This window comes from Takifugu rubripes, chromosome 21 (genome assembly GCF_901000725.2).
Source record: "Takifugu rubripes chromosome 21, fTakRub1.2, whole genome shotgun sequence".
NCBI lineage: Eukaryota > Metazoa > Chordata > Actinopteri > Tetraodontiformes > Tetraodontidae > Takifugu > Takifugu rubripes.
In genome coordinates, this window is record NC_042305.1 from 8,722,534 (window position 1) to 8,739,840 (window position 17,307).

The window sequence follows — 17,307 nt, forward strand, 5'->3', positions numbered from 1 at the left end:
TAGGCCTGGTCCGTCCAGCTTCCGCGGCTAACGCTCTCCAAACAGGGCGCTGCTTCATCTGACTGTCGGGAGGAAGCAGACAGGAAGTGAGTCAGATCTGGAGGAGCCACCCGGATGATGTGTTCGGCCCAGAGGCGAGTCTGGTGGCGTTGGTGGTTTGGCTTCGTTTGGTTTTTTTCCGCCTGGGCTGTGAGTTGATCGTTGGCAGCTTGTGTCAAATCTGCATTTGGACTTTTTGTTCACCGCAGTAAAACGCTGTGACACTCACATCAACAAGGAGCTGCCTCTGGTTGTAGACTGAGCAGTGGTGGCCACTGTTTTGTCTGTTCCATTGTACCGTAACGTGGCGTTTTCAGACTCTACAGCAGGAAAGTTAGTTGGAAGTTTCTCCTCTAGTACTGCTTGTGATGTAGTTTATTATTGGCAATGAAATGTTAGTGTTTTGGATGATTTAAGATTTTAAAGATGAGGCTAGGACATTACTATCTTCTTTCATCAGCTTCTTCTCTCATTAACATATCGATGTCTTTAATGTTTGCAGGGGCCTCTCTTGTCTTTTTTTAATCAGTGTTTTTGAAATGGGAAATTTCAAAACGGGAAATTTCAACAAAACTGGATAAAACCAGAAGACAAGCAGCTGATTGGAATATTTAGAATCTTGTGAAATCTCAAACAGGGAAAGACAAAGGACTTGCTGCCTGTTGTCTGCCTGCTGCATCAGGGTTATTGCAGTATCTTCCACCGTGGTCACGGAGCTTCAATTAAAGGTGATAGTTGGTGAATTTTGTCCGCAAATGGATGCAAGTTGAATGTGTGAGTCTGAGAGGAGAAAGGAGATACTTACTGACAGTGTGTGTGTTTGTATCTGTGTGTGATCCTCTCATTAGTGTCCATTGAGCCTTCCACAGTGTCAGTCGCAGACACTCACAGTCGATTCCACTTCCTGTTGACAGTTCATTATCTGGCTTTGCTAGTTTGCAATTGCTCGCAACTTTTTTCAAAGGCTGATGATGCTGCCCCTGTTTGAACACTTGCTTTGTAAAGGGAGCGGATGAACACCGCGGATGATGATTAATATTTCCACTCAAAGGCTTTTGCCGGCCGAAAGCCAAGCTGGCACGCTGCAACTGTTGATGTCGTTGTGCTTAGATTACTTTACACAACACGCTAACGGTGCTCTGGAGTTTTGAATCCAAAGACAGCAATAATTGTTACAGGCCCTGATGTCAACACAATTGGAATTCATGTGGTTTCGCCCTGTGAGCAGTGCTTTGGGCCTTTTTGCTTCCAGACTGCAGAGAAATAAACAGGGATCTGAATTTATTTGCTAATAAACAGTAAGGTGCAGGTTTAATCTCGACCAAACCCCCACGGATGGTTAAAGCACATTGTTCTCTGTGTTTTTGGGTCCAGGCCCTCCCTCTCCCTCCAGCAGCACCTCCTCATGTGTGGAGACAGAGATAGAGAAGCCAGCTCTCATTCTGGGGCGATGGCTAAGGGAGATACGGAAGATTACATGTGTATCCCCATCCTGATCTGATGGATCAGAGGGAGGTCACCACCGGGACCAGACTGGACCTGGAACTGGCCGATGATTAATGTTGTTTGTGCCGGTGAAGAGGAAGAGGAAGAGCCCCCTCCCCCCTCCATGGAGTACTCTTGACCTCAAAAGTGTGGTTTATTCCATCAGGAGGTGCTTCCACAGTGGATGATGCTGATGTGGTCATGTCCTTGGATGGGTTGTAAACTATCTACTTGGGTGGACTGAGCAATTCTGCTAAACATGGAACAAAGCCATCAAGGCTCTGTCTCAGAACACCTTTAATGACCTTCTCAACCATTAAACCAGCCATTTACTCCATCAGTTGTAATTGTTGTGTGATTTGTCCTCCGAATTGAGTATACGTCCACCCTAATTGTTAAAGTGAATTATGTGGTTGCCCTCGGAAGAGAGGTCCGGCGCTCCCGGTAGTGCATTACTCACCCCGCCGTTCAAAACAGACCCAGAGAGAAAAGTGAGTGTTGCAGGCGTAATCAAGTTGTGTGAAAAGATGCATTTAATTCAAGAACCTGTGAGAAGAGCAAGAAAGGTCTATTATAAAGTAGAGGTCAGATGAGTGAACCTGAGGAAGAAGCAGAAGAAGTTCAGAGCTGCGCCGGTGGATACGGGCTCAGCCGTTAGCAGACGGAATCCTCAGACGCCTTGATGACTGACATCAGGATGACAGAACATTCACAGAGGCAGAACAATAATGTCTTTAGTCAAGATTACATCGGTTTGTCATGTCTGGACCACATTTTTGCTACGACTACATTTCTATCCCACAATACTGTGTCCTGTCCACTTGTGCTTGTTGCTGGCTCAGCACTTTTCAGTTCTTATGCTAAGATAAATGAAAGGTGAACAGGGTCTTCTGGGAGAGCTGGTTCTCAGTGTGAAGGATTTGTCTCTTTGTCAAACTTCTTGTCCTTTGGAGATTGATCACGTGTGAATTAAATGGTGCCAATTCGTCATATCTAACGATGGAAGGACAATATGACTGAGCGGGGCCTTTGAAAAGCTTCAGGGCTTTCCACGAACTTGCCTCCTCGATTTTTCCACTTCACTTACTAATTCTCATTTCTTTTGCTCTCTGCCACTTCAGTGCTCTCTCCCTCCCTGCAAGATTTATTGTGCTTCCCTCACCAAACGCGCGCTGAGCAATTGAGAAAATGGCTGTGTTTACCAAGACGACGACTGTCTGTGAGGCCCTGCGCTACTTTGTCTCGCAAGCTGAGCATTTAATTTGCGGAGAGGTCTCGAATAGCCAAACAAGGCTGGTGCGAGTTCTGTGGGCTGTTGTGCTGCATTGTGTAACCCTCTTTGATATGTCCCACTGGAGGCGTTCGTTTGTAGTATAACTAACGCTGACTGCTTCGCTGTCGGACTCATCTTCGTCTCTTGAAGTCTGAAAAGTCGGGAGCTCCATTGAATTAAGTGAAACTGAACTTGGTTTTCATTGTTTTCGCCTCAGCTGTTGTTGTCGTCACGTATAGAACATTATTTCACTTGCTGGCTCCTGACATGAGTCCTCTAATCCCTCCTGTAATATATCTGTGGCTCAGGAAACCAGCCATCTTGCCCAAAGGCAGCGTGAACATCGGTGCGTAAATATGCTGCAGAACTGTTTCACAAGATAAAGCATGTGTGCAGCGTTGTCTGATTCCTCTGGGTGGAAAAGTTTCTGGCGCGTTCAGTGACCACTTCATACCCCGACTAAATGCTGAATATCATGAATAATTCACCTTTCATAGTTAATTCTGAGCAGCAGTTTTATTTGGGCAGTTCTCCATTTCCCAACCTGTGGAATTTAACACCAGGACAGCGATCCGTGGCTTTGCTGGATTCTTGTTGGCTTACAGCCTGTTTACCGATTCAGACCTCATCCTCATCCCTCTTTCCCATCACTTTTCATAAGGAGGTGAGAATCCATATGAGGAAGGCAACCCTATAGACACCTGGGGCCCAGGGCCACAAGAACAGAGATCATGCTCATGGATATTCCCACATTTTTTTTCCCACCCTCGGCTTCGCTGTCTTGGCACATCGTGTCCAGTCCTCACGGTTGGATCCAGACTGTCTGGCACCTTTTATGACTCCCCTTCTCTCTGTGGCCACGGTCGTCACGTTTCTCTTTTGTTTTGCTGCATCGCCTTAATTTATTTATTTTTATTTCTGTCTGGTAATGGATGCCACCACGTCCAGAGGGACATCGACCCCCCGACTCACAGAAAAAGAAGCTGGGCTGAGAGGGGGCGGCTCTTTGGTTTTATGTTTCAGGTCTTTAAGGGAAGAAGCAAAGGTAAACCCACCACAGATGCAAACAAACAGAAAGCAAACAGAGACCAAGTGTCTCTGTAGATTTGTTTGTCTCACTAAACACAAGACAAACAAATATAAACAGAAAGAGGGAACAGAAACATAACATAATCACTTTCCTCTAAAATTTCCACCCAAAGTGTTTAGAAGTGAGTACAGCTGCCTGCGCAGGAGTCTGCACGCATCGCTAATGCTCCGAATCGCCCCCACGGATGTTGTTTTTAGCACTGTGCATTTGGGGGCAGACGAGGTAGCCAACTAGGTTAGCGACTTGGTAAATTTAACGCGTGGTGACCTGCAGTCCATCAGGCAGACAGGGCTACTTTGTGACTGTAGGGGGGTTGTCTGCAGCCATGTTTAATGTTGATTTTACTCTCTAAACACTTGAATTAGTTTGCTGCAGAGTTGCAGCAAACTTTGGTAAAAGTAAAAGTAAAGTAAAAGTTTGGTCAGTTTGGTCGCGAATCATTTGATCGACTTCTGTTTACTTGAATTGCTCTGTAAGAATCAAATGCACACCAAGCTTCGACGATAATCTGTGAATATGCAGTGGAAATTTCATCTGCCGCAGCCCCCCCTTCGGCACCTCGTGCACCTCCCTGTCCAAAGGTGTCGCTTCACAAAGGCGCTGATGAAAAGAGGTGATAATCAGGCCGAAGAGGAGTAAAGCACAAATGAGCAGAGCGAAGGTTTACTTGAGTGGGACCGCCTTGTGTTTTGTTGGAAACACAAAGAGGCTTGCATAATAATGCTCCTCTTAAGGAGCACACTGGAGAGTGGCTGCTCTGCACGTCATTAGCGGAATAAGGTTCCAGATTATGCTCTGTGTGTTTTCGTGCACTCTGAGGCACCTGTTTCAGGGAAATCGAGGTGGGGCACAACTCATTTCCTGCACTTCCTCTGTAGTGAAGCTTTAAATTAGCAGCACTGGGTTCATCTCACATAGTTCATAGTTTGTACTGAGCCACCCAAAGCTCATTGTTTTGTCTGCAGTGACCTGGGAAGAGGAGCAGAGTGATAATTAGGAGGCACAGCTAATTCAAAGGACAGAGAAGGCAGGACAGGGAAATCTACCTGCCTACTGGAGCTTTTCTTCAGAGCCTTCTTTTTCTAAGAGAGACACTTGAATCTTATTAAAAGCTGATGGATGGAGGACAGACTAGTATGGATGATGCAACAACAAGGGCCTGGAATCATGAAAACACGTACGGATGATAGACGGATCGTTTAAAGTCTGGACTTGAAATCAGAGCCTTTTAAAACCGGCCCTAACCAGCTGGAAGAAAGGGCGTGGTGTTTGTAAAATGGGGCTATTGATGGTGTTTTACAAATTTAAAAAGGAAATGTGTGTGAGGCTTGAAGCGACTTCAGAGGAAGATATGAAGAGCAGAGAGGAGCTCTCAAGTGTCTTTGGTTGTGCAATTTTATCACCCGCAGCCAGCCTGTTTGGGTTTATCACCACAAGTCTTTGGGATTTAAACTTGTTTGACTTAATGATAGATTAATTTAAGCCATTCATACTTGCACACGGCTACACACACACACACACACACACACACACACACACACACACACACACACACACACACACACACAGAAGAAAACACATTTCTTTTTGTGTGATGCTTCTCCCACGTGGGTGATGTTATACATCCGTGTTGACTGAGAAAAATGAACAACATCACTTGTGTGTATGGGTGACCTGGGGGGAGGGGCTGTTATTGTTATCCTTCAAGGCCAAACATAATCCAGACTATCCATCACTCTCCACCATCCTGCTCCCCCAGCAACACCAGTGGGAGCGTTTAAAAGAGAGATGGGTGCTGACATCAAACTAGACACAGGATATCTCTTCAGCAGCGTACGCCATCGCAGCCATCATCACACATTCCACACGTGGGCTTGAGCCAAGACACACACACAAACACACACCCGCTTCTTTGTCTTTTATTGGTGAGTTTACTCGGATAAAAATCACAGGAGTTTTTGAGGCCTTCAAAATGTGCATCTCTCTGTTCATAAGGACACATGACTGACAGCTGATGCCATGCAGCTTATTAGAAAATCTTTCCTTTTTGCGATTTTCACAGTGTTTTGGTAGTGGATATCTGCCTATATATTAGCATGGCAACACTTTGCGTCTGTGTGGGTCATTAATGTAAATAGGAACGCTTATATTTCCCCAACAATGTTGTAATTACTTGTCAAAGCAGCTGCTGTGTTAATCATGTGCAGAGCCTCACCCCCGTGGTTACTGTTGCAGCATCCATCAAGATTCTTATTATACATGGCACATATTCAGTCACAACAGTGGCTAAGATAATACTCAGCATCACTGCAAGTCGGTTTCCCACTGGGAGGGAAAAAAATGCCTCTTTCTAGCTGGAAAATGTCTTTTTTACAAATGTAAAACCTAACAAACGCTGGTATTAGTGCCGGTTTGTGTGCATGAAACCAGAAATCCCGCGTCAGACATTTGCGTGTCTGTATTTAAGCCTCAGACCTCTGAATGATTTGGACTGCAAGGCCAGACTTCCATCACTCCCCCCGTCACCCCACATCTGTTTCAGCCTAATGCCTCTATCTTCTCTGGCATATCTCTATTAACGCCCCATCTCCCACGCACACACACACACACACACACCAGCAGTCCACAGGATTATCTGGGCTTATTCCAAAGGCTGGACATCCAACCTCCAAACCCTCATCACCCGCTGCAGAGTGCATCATTTAGTTTCTGCTGCAGTTTCACTAGTTAGTGTTTTTCTTCTGGACTCTGATATCATCCATGCATCTCTGATGACTCTTTACTGTCCAGTTACCGTACCGTATACATTGCTCTGATGGTCACAGTCTGTTGTTTTCTTCCCTTTTCTGTCTTTCCTATTATTCTCTTCCTCCTCCTCCTCCTCCTCCCACGTTGCACCATTTTCCTGTGAAGTCTCTGTCAGATGTAGCAGGTAACTGTGGCATGTCGGGAGTCAACTCACCATTGGAATTTGAGCAGGAAGCACAACGCCATCCTGACAATTTAAGCTTGTATTTCAGCTTTTGCGGGCTCAGGTGAGCGGCTGAATCTGTCAGACAGGAAAGAGGAAACATGGTCCACCATCCCTTAAGCCTCCTCGCTGTGGTCTGCCTCCATCTCTGTCTCTTTCTTGTTCAGCCCTTTTCTACCTCATCTGTATCTCTTCCTCTCCTGCGGCCTCTTGCCGAAGCTTCGGCTGCTGGTTATGTCTGGCTGCGGACGTGACTCCCATAACTAAAGACAACAGGCACTCAAGGTGATGCTGATACATACTCGAATCTCACAAAAAAAATCAGTCTGTCATCCATAACGATGTACTCTAAAGCTGATTTACGCTCCCCCTCTTTCAAGCACTCAATTGCTGCTGAGCCCAAACATGCATGAAGTACGGGCTCAGGTGGGTCGCTAACTACAGCCTGAAGGCCAGTGTCTTTGCCCGTTGCTATGAAATTGCAGGTCTGGCTGGTAAGAGTGAGAATGAGTCTATTTTAGCTGCTTGTTGGGATTTCCATCCGCTGTCTTGATCACAAGTAGACGAAGAATAGCACGGAAATAAGAAACATTAAAAGCAGTATGGAGATCTGTCCCTTTTCTGTGCTCTGGTCCTGCTCTCCTGTCTCACATCAACATCAAATGAGCAGATTTGTTAGGGGAGAGAGAGTAAGGGTTTCCATAGCAACCACTAGTACCTTCACTTTCATCTTTTTAGATTGTCTCCATCAGTAGGTGGAGCAGTTGTGGGTTGTGTGCTGTATTTGTAAGTGATGCAGAGTGTGAGAACAGGAGAGACATATGGGCTGATTAAGTGAAAAGAGAGGAAATAAAAGTTCTCGCCAGAACGGCAGGCTTCCCTGTCTGCTCTCCATCAGCAGTCTGGCATATTTGTTACTCCATTACCGAGTATCCAAGAAATGTGTTAAAGCCCTGACAGCTATACCGCAGGGAAACTATTGTCCTGGGAGGATCACGCTACGGCAAAACACTTTCACCCTTTGCTACAGCGCCTGATGACTAAATACCCATCACTACTACAGCTGTAGCTTTAGAATCTATCTGCCATCTATTCTTCTATCCATCTATCTGCGCGCTGATAATTTTGACCTCAGCATCATTTGGCATCTGACACCAATCATGTGACAAAAAGCACAAGAAAAAAATCTCCTTTACGTCCTGATGTATTGGCAACATGTCTGCACAGCTAATTGCCAAGGCCCGGTAGTAGTTTTCTCAAGCCGGGTCATGGAGGACATTTCCTCTAGTTTTAGTAGAGTATGAAGTAGCCAAATAACAGGCAACAGAACAGAAATGCAAAGTACCTGAAGTCATTTCTGTCCAGGTCACCCCCAAGTCCTCCTGCTGAGAGGATGATTATAGCATTTACTGCAATCCAACACCAGGAACAGATAACAATGTTTGTCTTCTTGAGAACACTCTGTTGTTACACAAGCTCATGATAGAAGATTTCAGGGCCTGATTGTAGGAAGCAAACACAAATGGGAGAGGCAGAGAGTCGGCTTATTTTTTTCAGTTTTATATTGTCAACAAAGCAAAAAGGAGCATTAAACACTAACTTAAAAAGTCAATTGGAAGATACAAATAGGGCCTAATTTCCTGCTTAAACTGTGCCAGATAATATAAAGTATTTTCTGATAAATTTCATGGGTATTTTCTCATGAATAAATAATCCATGTTATGTAAACCATTTGTATACTGTATATGATGATGCTGGGGTGCTGTTAACACAAACAGCAGGAGGCTGTAGTAGAAGCCTTGCTGCCTCTTCCCAGCTCTAAAACACTTTAAGTGCAGTTTTCTGTTCTCTCATAAATATTATGACTCATGTCCAAGTCCACTTGGTTGGGCCAGCAAACCATGGAGTATCCTTTTAACTCCTGTCCATTTTGGATTGAAAGCAGCTGCATTTTAAGAGGGTAAAACATAGTAGTGGCACCCTGTCAGAGCACAAACAGAAGCAAAAATCCTTCCCAAGTGTGCACAGACAGCCAGTCCGCTCCGCGTGACACAATGTCTGCTGCGTGTCGAAGCGTCAGCTTGTGTTAACTTTGAAACCCATTTGTCGAGCTACTGCATGGAAGGCTTTGTCATTCTTCATAAAAGTGACATATCATGTCCATTTGTGTTTCTTCCAGAGGGAAATAACATCTCCAGCTGACAAATGTTCTGATATTTAATTGCCTGAGGAGCAAAGAAAACAGTAGTGTTACCACTGAGAGGCTGGAGGTGTCTTGGAAGGGCATTATTGACCAAGAACTAAGACCGGCCAGAGTGGGAGATGGCTTTATGTTCCCGTCCAAAGTTCAGGGGTTATAGACAAATTCTGCTGGACTCGCCAGACAGAGTCACTGGAAATCTGTTTTGGATTTGCTGCTGGATTTGATGTGTCCACTCTATCCAGTCTAAAAGCTCACAGCAGGACGTCCCTGGCCCAACAGCTCAGAAAAAAGGAAATACCCTCATGTCACGGCTGAAAATACTCCCGTGGTCCTAAATAGAGGGACCACGCATTGAGAGATAGGACACATTCTCTGAGATGTCTCTGCTGGATTCCTGTAGTGAGCGGGCTAAAATCGGAAGCAAATGAGGGACGATGCTGCACATTTTTCAAACGTCTCCAGCCGTCTGACCATGTATGGTGATGCCATGTGTGTTTCCCAGACCACAGCATTAAATTTCCACACGTCACTAAACACATGTGAGAAAATTATCGGCCAGAAAAGAGCAAAAATGAAGCAGAAATAAAGAAAAAAGAGCAACAGAAACGCTGAAACGTTCCACTTTTGTTCATTTTGTATTGTATTGAAGCTGCTGCAGATTTGGGGTTTTTTGGCCACAACAATCATTCAGGAATCCCGCGGGGACTAAATATCTCTGTATCTTTTCACTTTCTTTCTCTCTACGGTCTCCCAAACCACCCCCATAATAACAGGGCATATTTGTGGCCAAAAGCTGATGGGTGGCTGTCCAAGAGATGAGCCAGCCGCCACTGTCTGCTTCTCTTTGTGAGCGTCCAACCCACCGCAGCCAAACCGCAGCGTGGGCATGCAAATATGTGGTGCCCTGGGGATTCCCATAGAGATGCCAATCTGCATCAGGGACTAATCGGGTAGAGTGGAAAAATGACTCCTGGACCCTGTCAGTCTGAAGGGGTGAACGGGAGGTGAACAGCCTTTTGTATCCTGGCAGCATGCTGTGTTTTGGCTTCACCATCAGAAGAAAGGAAGGGACATGCATTCTCAGTCAAACGCTGTCCCAAAGGCTGAAGACAGCTGCCAGTTTTCAGTCAGATGAACCTGCTTTAAACTGATGTGTCGGAGCGTTTATGTCTGCAGCCCGAGGTACACGACAGCAGCAAAAATATGGAAAAGAAAAATCAATTTAGCAGAGTGTAGCTCAACTCTGGGCCTGATTACTTTCACATCTGACATTAAAATGCAAATTCATAATGCAAATGGCTTGAAAATGTCTCTTCCCTCTGGCAGGAACCACTCTGTAATAGCTGGTTGTTATACTTACAGTTTAGAATTGACGTTAAAGCTCGTAACGTCTAAATCTACAGGAACGCTGTCGTCTCATGTCAACATGTACGCTTTGAAGATGGCGTAAAGCAAAAACGTGCTCTGGTGGCTGGATTCAAGAAAGGATACGAGCACTTCCCGCAATGTTATGAGGACTGTAATGGTAATTTATTGGGATTCCTTTGATAATTTTATGTTTTAATCCTCAAAAATGAGTGCTGGGGGAGGAAGTGGCCATGGTTATTTTGTCTAAGTTGTTCTTCACCCTCTGTGGCCATCAGCGCTCCTGTTTGATGTCCTCCTATACACCATCTAACAAATGACTCCATAACTGTTCTGGCCGTGCTTAAAGATGGATTTTTATGTGTGTATTATACCCACATGTAAATATCCATCAGACGCTGGAATCCTGGCAGCGCCTGTAAACTCCGTCCATCTGCTGCGTGTTCAAGAAGCTTGAAATAGTCATCATTTGCAGACACTCAAAGCCAACCTGTTGACCTTTACCGATACTTCTGAGAACTCCGTCAATTTCCTTTGTTTGCTTGTCACTGCCACACAGCTAATAGGTTTTAATGAAGTTAAAAGAGTCGCGGCCATTGTTGCCCCGGTGGCGTGCTTACCTTTAATTATGTGGTGTTCAGGCTGTCACCCCTCTGCTGTTTTGCAGGAGTCTTCATTAGCAATGTAGCACTCACTCTTTATTCCAGCATGTACTCAAAAAAAAAGCCGCTGCGGTTAAATATGTATGAGTTGCAGATGTGGAATGAGACTGGAGACTTGATGGCTTGAGGCTTTCCCACTGGAATGGCCTTGGTGTTCCATAGGAATGAAAACTGTGGCCAGAACAGCGAGTATTTTTGTTTTTGGGTTTTTTTTTTTATCTTGGCCAGTCATCCATGTCCCCCTCTTACCTAATACTGAGAGTAACCTCAGGAAGCTCCCTCCTCTCCCACACCTAACCAGTCTGTCACTGGAACAGAACCCAGTGGACATTGATGACATGAATCCTCAACAATGGGTTTAAAAAATAATGAGTGTTTGTTTAAGTTGTGCTGTCATGCTGTGTGAAAACAGCAGTGAGTTAATGGAGATGGTTCTGAGAAGGACTGAGAAAACCTGTGTGTTACAGCAAGATCGATGTCAGGTAAGTGTGTTTGTCTTTGCAGAGGTCCTGTGTCCGCTTCTCCATGTCCCAGAAGACGGCAGAAGGTATAAATTGAGCCAGAGGTTCTGAGAAGTCTTCATTACACCCACATACATGTTTGACTCCTTAATACTCCGTCCATTGGGTGATCCGTCGTCATTTACCAGCCCGTCACGCCGCCTTGGAGCAGCTTTAATTGCTGCCAATACTGAAGCTGTAGGAAAAGCTCCAGCTCTGTGGTGAACGTCACTCACGCTTATACGCCACCTTTTCTCTAACCCAGTTTTGATGCACTGGAGCGTCACATGGTTACTTGGGTTCACAGGGACTAATTGAGCTTCTCCTTGATTGCAGGAGTTGTCACTGTTGTGTCCTGCTTTGAAAACATAAAACTGCTGCTCCTCCTCTCACCTCATTTAGGGATGAGAGCAGACGAGCTGAGAGCTGCAGACGGTGCCCATTTTTTCTCCCTCCCTTCTCTCAGTGTTGGAGCTAAGAAGCAGAACTGAGCTCAGCAGTAAATTAGTTGTGTGATGTTTCTCCCACCAGCACAGGGAACAGAGGAGAAAGTCACACTGGACTCCGCTCAACAAAGCTAGCCACGCTCTAATATATTCACTTATACGTTGCCTTTTAACAATATGTTAATAAGCATTGTGTCGTGGGATGTAAGAGGTCATCCTCATTTCTATACATCATGCTTTTTTTAATACCTTTTATGTTGCTTCCATTAAAAGTCTTTACCTGCAGTACTGAAGAAAGACCTGGATATTTCTGCACAGATGTGAAAACCCATGTGAACCAGCTACCTGCTGCTTTGGTGCCAGGCTGAACATCAATACTATAAACTGCAACAGCTGCAATTTAACTGATATAGAGCGTGAATGGAAACCGCTGAAATGCAAGTAGAAATTGGTTTCAGTCTTCTTCTACTTAGCTGAGAAGTGCTCCGTCCTTTAATTCCAAACCCTTTGCTGCATATACGTGACGCTGCTTGCATCCTGGACTGCTGCCCTGCTAACTGAAGAGGAGCTCTTGCATGCAGTCCACACCTCGCATGTGGACACAGACGTATTTACGTAATCCCATCATGTTTGCAGTCCGTCGCAGAGTAGAGGGGGATGCCCCGAGCAAAGCCAAGGTTACCTTACGCTGACAGCTCATCTCCTACCCTCAATTGCAATTCTGCCTACCAAACTGACAACTAGCAGGCCACAGGGCGAGCTGGGGATGACTGATGACAACAACAACTGCAGGATTCGGCGGTTGCCAGCCGATCTCCACCTGGCGTGTGCTGTGGGAGGGACCTCAGGCTCCCGGTGACATTACAACCGCTCTAACGGCACAGAGGGAAAGGTCTAGCAGATGTTTTGTTTTGACAGCAGGGAATTCTGCAAAGGATATCAATCATAGCCGCCACGGTGTCAAAAAAGAAAAGTGTAAACCAATGTGGGACGTAAGTTTAATATTATAGTGTAATCGCTGCTTAAAGTTAAATCCAAGTCACTTGTCTGTGGTTCCTGGACCCAGTCAAAAGGATGCTCGACAACAACGTGCTAACAGATTTAACCCTGGAGAGAACCTGCCTTGGAGATGAAGGTGTCTGTCCTACAACATGGTCTCTATTTGCTGAGGTTGCACCTAATAGGCTCAGAAGATGCACCTCTCTGCATCAGCCCAGAGAGTCTGTTGATGCGACTCGTGCTTTGACACGTCCTTACAGCCAGGGTCGTGCGCTTCCCAGGCACCGCTTACACGAACATCCCAACCAGACACTCCCTCCCGCGCACATTCTGGAGGTTTGGTGCGAACGCCATAGGGGTCGTGGACCAATGTGTCTTGAATTGTCAATAACCACTTTGTAGCTACATGGGAATCTAGCAATTAGGGAACGCAGCCATGGCTGAGCTCAAATTATGGGTGTGAGAGATGGATTAGGAGGCACATACTGTCTGAGCTTGTTGCTCTCTACTTGTCGTGAATCTGCCACCATTTACTGTTTCCTCATCTACAAATAGTGAGACAAAGATGCCTTCTGAAGTTACTGTTGAATTACAAAAAGCCTTTTTATATGTCGAGAGTCGTGTCATCCCTTGTGCATCAATCAGATCCGGCAAGACTGCATCCTTGCCCACATAATATGAGGGTTTCAAGTAGAACCTTGAAAACACTGGCCTTAGAGAACACGGTTATATGGTTTCTTTCATTTGAGCCAAGATGGATAGAAAGAGGCTGGCTGCTGCTGGCGTCCAGCTGCTCACCAAGTGGTATTTCTCTAGATCTCTGCCAAAGCAGCCGCAGAGTTCTGATTCGGTCTCTTAACATCTCAGTCTTCTCCTGGCTTTGTTTCATAGATCCAAGGTTCCGGAACCTTTTCAGCCCACGTGAACGCTACTCCCACCGACTGTAATTACTATTTGCATTAAATCCCTAACAATGCGCACACAGACACGTGCGCATTCATTAGCCAGTCAGCTGTTCCCAGTTTCTCTTTAAGATTCACTCACTCAAGCAAATGTGTGGATGAACAAGTGATAACTGTGGAAGAAATGTTTGCTTTGCCATTTTTCATTCCTTGTCTGCACAGATTAGGATGCAGTTCCATTCGATCTCCATCTCTCACTTTGTCTCTGCTCTCTATTACCTGATAATTAAATTAGGTCGGATGTTTTTTGTGTTATGAAGCTGTAAAGATTCGCTGTCGGTGCCGAAATGTGATGTGTAAATGTTCCCCCAGACCTTTTATGATGCTGTTCACAGTACTTTAGACTCGAGGACAGAGAGCTTGAACACTTTTTGAAAGGTGTTGCATCCTCAGACAGAAGCTAATTTTCTCTCCAATACTGCAAAACAAGCCACTTTCAATTTCTTTGCTTTTGTCAAGGAGCTTTGAGGAGCTATGAGGCATGAGGTTGTTAATCCAAAATTCCTCCCTGTTTCCCTTCGCCAAAGAGCTCTCCCCATGGTCACAGATAAACTTAAGTATTCTGCTGTTTGCTCCAAAGCAGAGCCTAATTGGCTTGTCTGTCTTTTCATTTGAGTCTGACCAGTGTGTGTGTGTCTGTGTCTGTTTCCCTGCAGGATTTGAGCTGTTGTATCAACCGGAAGTAGTGAGGCTCTACCTATCTCTGCTGACGGAGAGCCAGAACTATAACACCCTGGAGGCTGCTGCTGGGGCCTTGCAGAACCTCAGCGCCGGACAGTGGACCGTGAGTTCAGGGCTGTGGGGGGGTCAACACAAAAACACCACGAAGCTCTGTGAATAATCAAGCTGAATTAGATCTCCCAAATAACACAGGAGTCAGTCAATGGGATGAGAAAAGAGCTCAATAACAGACAGTTTTATCTCTTATATGTGCTGCAGAAACACCTGAGAAGAGACAGTTGTTCCGACAAGATCCAGTTTTCAGTTTCTTATCAACAGAATTCAGTCATCTAGATTAATTGGATTCTCAGGTGTAGACTTTTCTAGTGATTTTCATTTAAGTGGAACATTTCGACAACGAAATCCTTCCTTTGTTGTTTTTTTTCTCCTTCACAATGTTAAATGCTGGCTGAACAAAGCATCTTCCTGTTTCCTTTTACGACATCCAAGCTGCTTTTTTGATTAATCCCCAATCTTATCTGAACTGGCTGCAGGATTGAACCTCGTTTAAGTGGCGCTACTGCCCCCTATCGGCAAAGATGCGCCACTGCATCTCTGAGTAATTGCCATCTCCAGGGTACCCGCACTTAAAAGAGAAACTCTTTAATGTCAAACTTAATGTTTCATGCTCCAAAAAATGAGAAGTATAATCTACTGATGTTTAAATTAAGACGATTTATATTGCACATCCACTCAGAGTCCCACTGTGATTTAGTCAAGCTGGATGAGCAGTGCTGAAGTGCTGGTATAGTTTAATGAGGTAATGCGTGTGTGTAACATTTTTATTTTACGCCTCAACTTATGTCATGGAGGCATCCCATCAGTCCAACACCGAGATGTTTTGAGCATCTGCTTCAGAGGTCTCCTTTCTGTGTGCCCTCCAGTGGTCCAACTACATCCGAGCCACCGTGCGTAAGGAGAAGGGTCTTCCCATCCTGGTGGAGCTGCTGCGCTCCGACTCTGACAAGGTGGTCCGAGCTGTGTCCATCGCTCTGCGCAACTTGTCCATTGACCGCAGAAACAAGGACCTGATCGGTACGAGGAACCAGCAGCACAGCACACTGCTGACTTATCCAGACTGGAGAGTTACTGATGCAGATGTCAGAGCGGATGATACCGCCGGTTGTTATTTCAGTTGAAATTAACCACGACGCTGGCTCAAATGTCATCTTACAGGCAGCTACGCCATGCGGGACCTGGTGAGCAATCTGCCCAGTGGTCAGCAGCGGCCAGCCAAAAACCTGGAGGAAGACACTGTGGTCGCCATCCTCAACACCATCCACGAGATCGTCACCGACAGCTCCGAAAATGCCCGCTCGCTCATTCAGGCCCAGGCCATCGAGAAGCTGGTCGCCATTAACCGGACCAGGTGAGGCATGGCACCGCTTCCACTCGATAAAGGGAATCTACTTTTTTTACCATTCAAATTAACATGTTGGGAGAGACACACGCCCCCCAGTGGTAGACGGTGATATAATTCCAATGTCTTTGAATTCACTTATCCACAAGTTATGTGTTTATCCTCTTTTTCATACTGTAGGTCAGACAGACTTCATATCTTTACATTTATGAAGTGTGTGCATACCCCAGAGAGATAATTAAATAATCACAGCATGACCTTGAATGCATTTCAGACTGTGATCTTTCACATTCGTATTCATGGAGGAGACTGTTCTGAGCCTCTAATGATGCTCGACTGTGCTTTAACAAGTCTGAACTCACGCAGCCTTTAGAGCTCTGGGGGCTTGTTTTTTGGAGGTTAGCTGCTTTTGTGTGAGTAATGAGTGATGATGAAAACAGGCATCAAGCGCTCTAAAGTGGCATCTGTCTGCAGCACGCTTTTATTCCCCACATCAAGATTCGCTTTCCGGTGCCCAACATCAGCTTTGTTTGAAGGGGCCCCCCCAACTCCACAAGTAATTAATGCTGGTGGCCCTGGAGCAGCTAATGAAAGGAAATGTGCGTTCATCTTACCATGAATTGCAAAGGGGACCCTGGAGCCTCCTGAGGGGCTCCGATATCCACTTCCCAGCAGGTTTTCCGATGTCAATCACACTCAGTGGTTCTTTTCCACCCCCCTCTCAGCCAATCGTCTCGCGAAACAAAGGCGGCGTCACACGTGCTGCAGACGGTTTGGAGTTACAAAGAGCTGAGGAACACTCTGACCAAGGATGGCTGGAACAAGAGCCACTTCCAGGTACGGAATGAAACAGGAATTCAGAACAAAATCCTCTTTTCATCAGCAGTTCAGCTGTTTGCTGTTCCTCTCACCTACTCTGCTCTTCATCCAGCCCACAGTGACAGCGACTCCTAAAACAGCTAAGAACGGCAAGTCCGCCTATGACGACACCACCCTGCCCCTGATGGAGAAGAACCAAGGTCTCTGCTCGTGTGTTTGTATGAATATTCCTGCTCCGATCTCGTTAATGGGCCAAATGGGTTGGATGCGGCGTAGATAATAAAGGGGTTTCCACAAAGCTGTGATTAGATAATCGCCCCGATGGACCATTAGGGTGGAGTGGTGATGACTTTCCAAGTAAGAGGTGGTAAATGCCAGCAACCACGAAACCCCAGTTATTCCCCTCAGCCCCC

General features: G+C 45.7%; 1 protein-coding gene and 1 long non-coding RNA gene across 13 annotated transcripts in view; both read left to right on the forward strand.

Annotated features, from left to right (window-relative positions):
* arvcfb (ARVCF delta catenin family member b) overlaps positions 1–17,307 on the forward strand; it is a 132,843-nt gene that overhangs the window by 109,703 nt on the left and 5,833 nt on the right. For 10 of the 12 annotated variants that reach the window (XM_029830338.1, XM_029830342.1, XM_029830340.1 and 7 more), the window contains 5 exons: positions 14,652–14,779; positions 15,600–15,750; positions 15,892–16,084; positions 16,801–16,912; positions 17,007–17,094. In XM_029830338.1, the coding sequence (XP_029686198.1) occupies positions 14,652–14,779; positions 15,600–15,750; positions 15,892–16,084; positions 16,801–16,912; positions 17,007–17,094 (672 nt within the window). Of the gene's footprint in view, positions 1–14,651; positions 14,780–15,599; positions 15,751–15,891; positions 16,085–16,800; positions 16,913–17,006; positions 17,105–17,307 lie in introns of all 12 variants that reach the window. The other 2 variants (XM_029830344.1, XM_029830343.1) reach the window with 1 other exon arrangement.
* Positions 6–12,465, forward strand: LOC115247713 (uncharacterized). The gene is made up of 2 exons (XR_003886814.1): positions 6–767; positions 1,414–12,465. It is a non-coding gene; the product is annotated as an uncharacterized lncRNA (long non-coding RNA).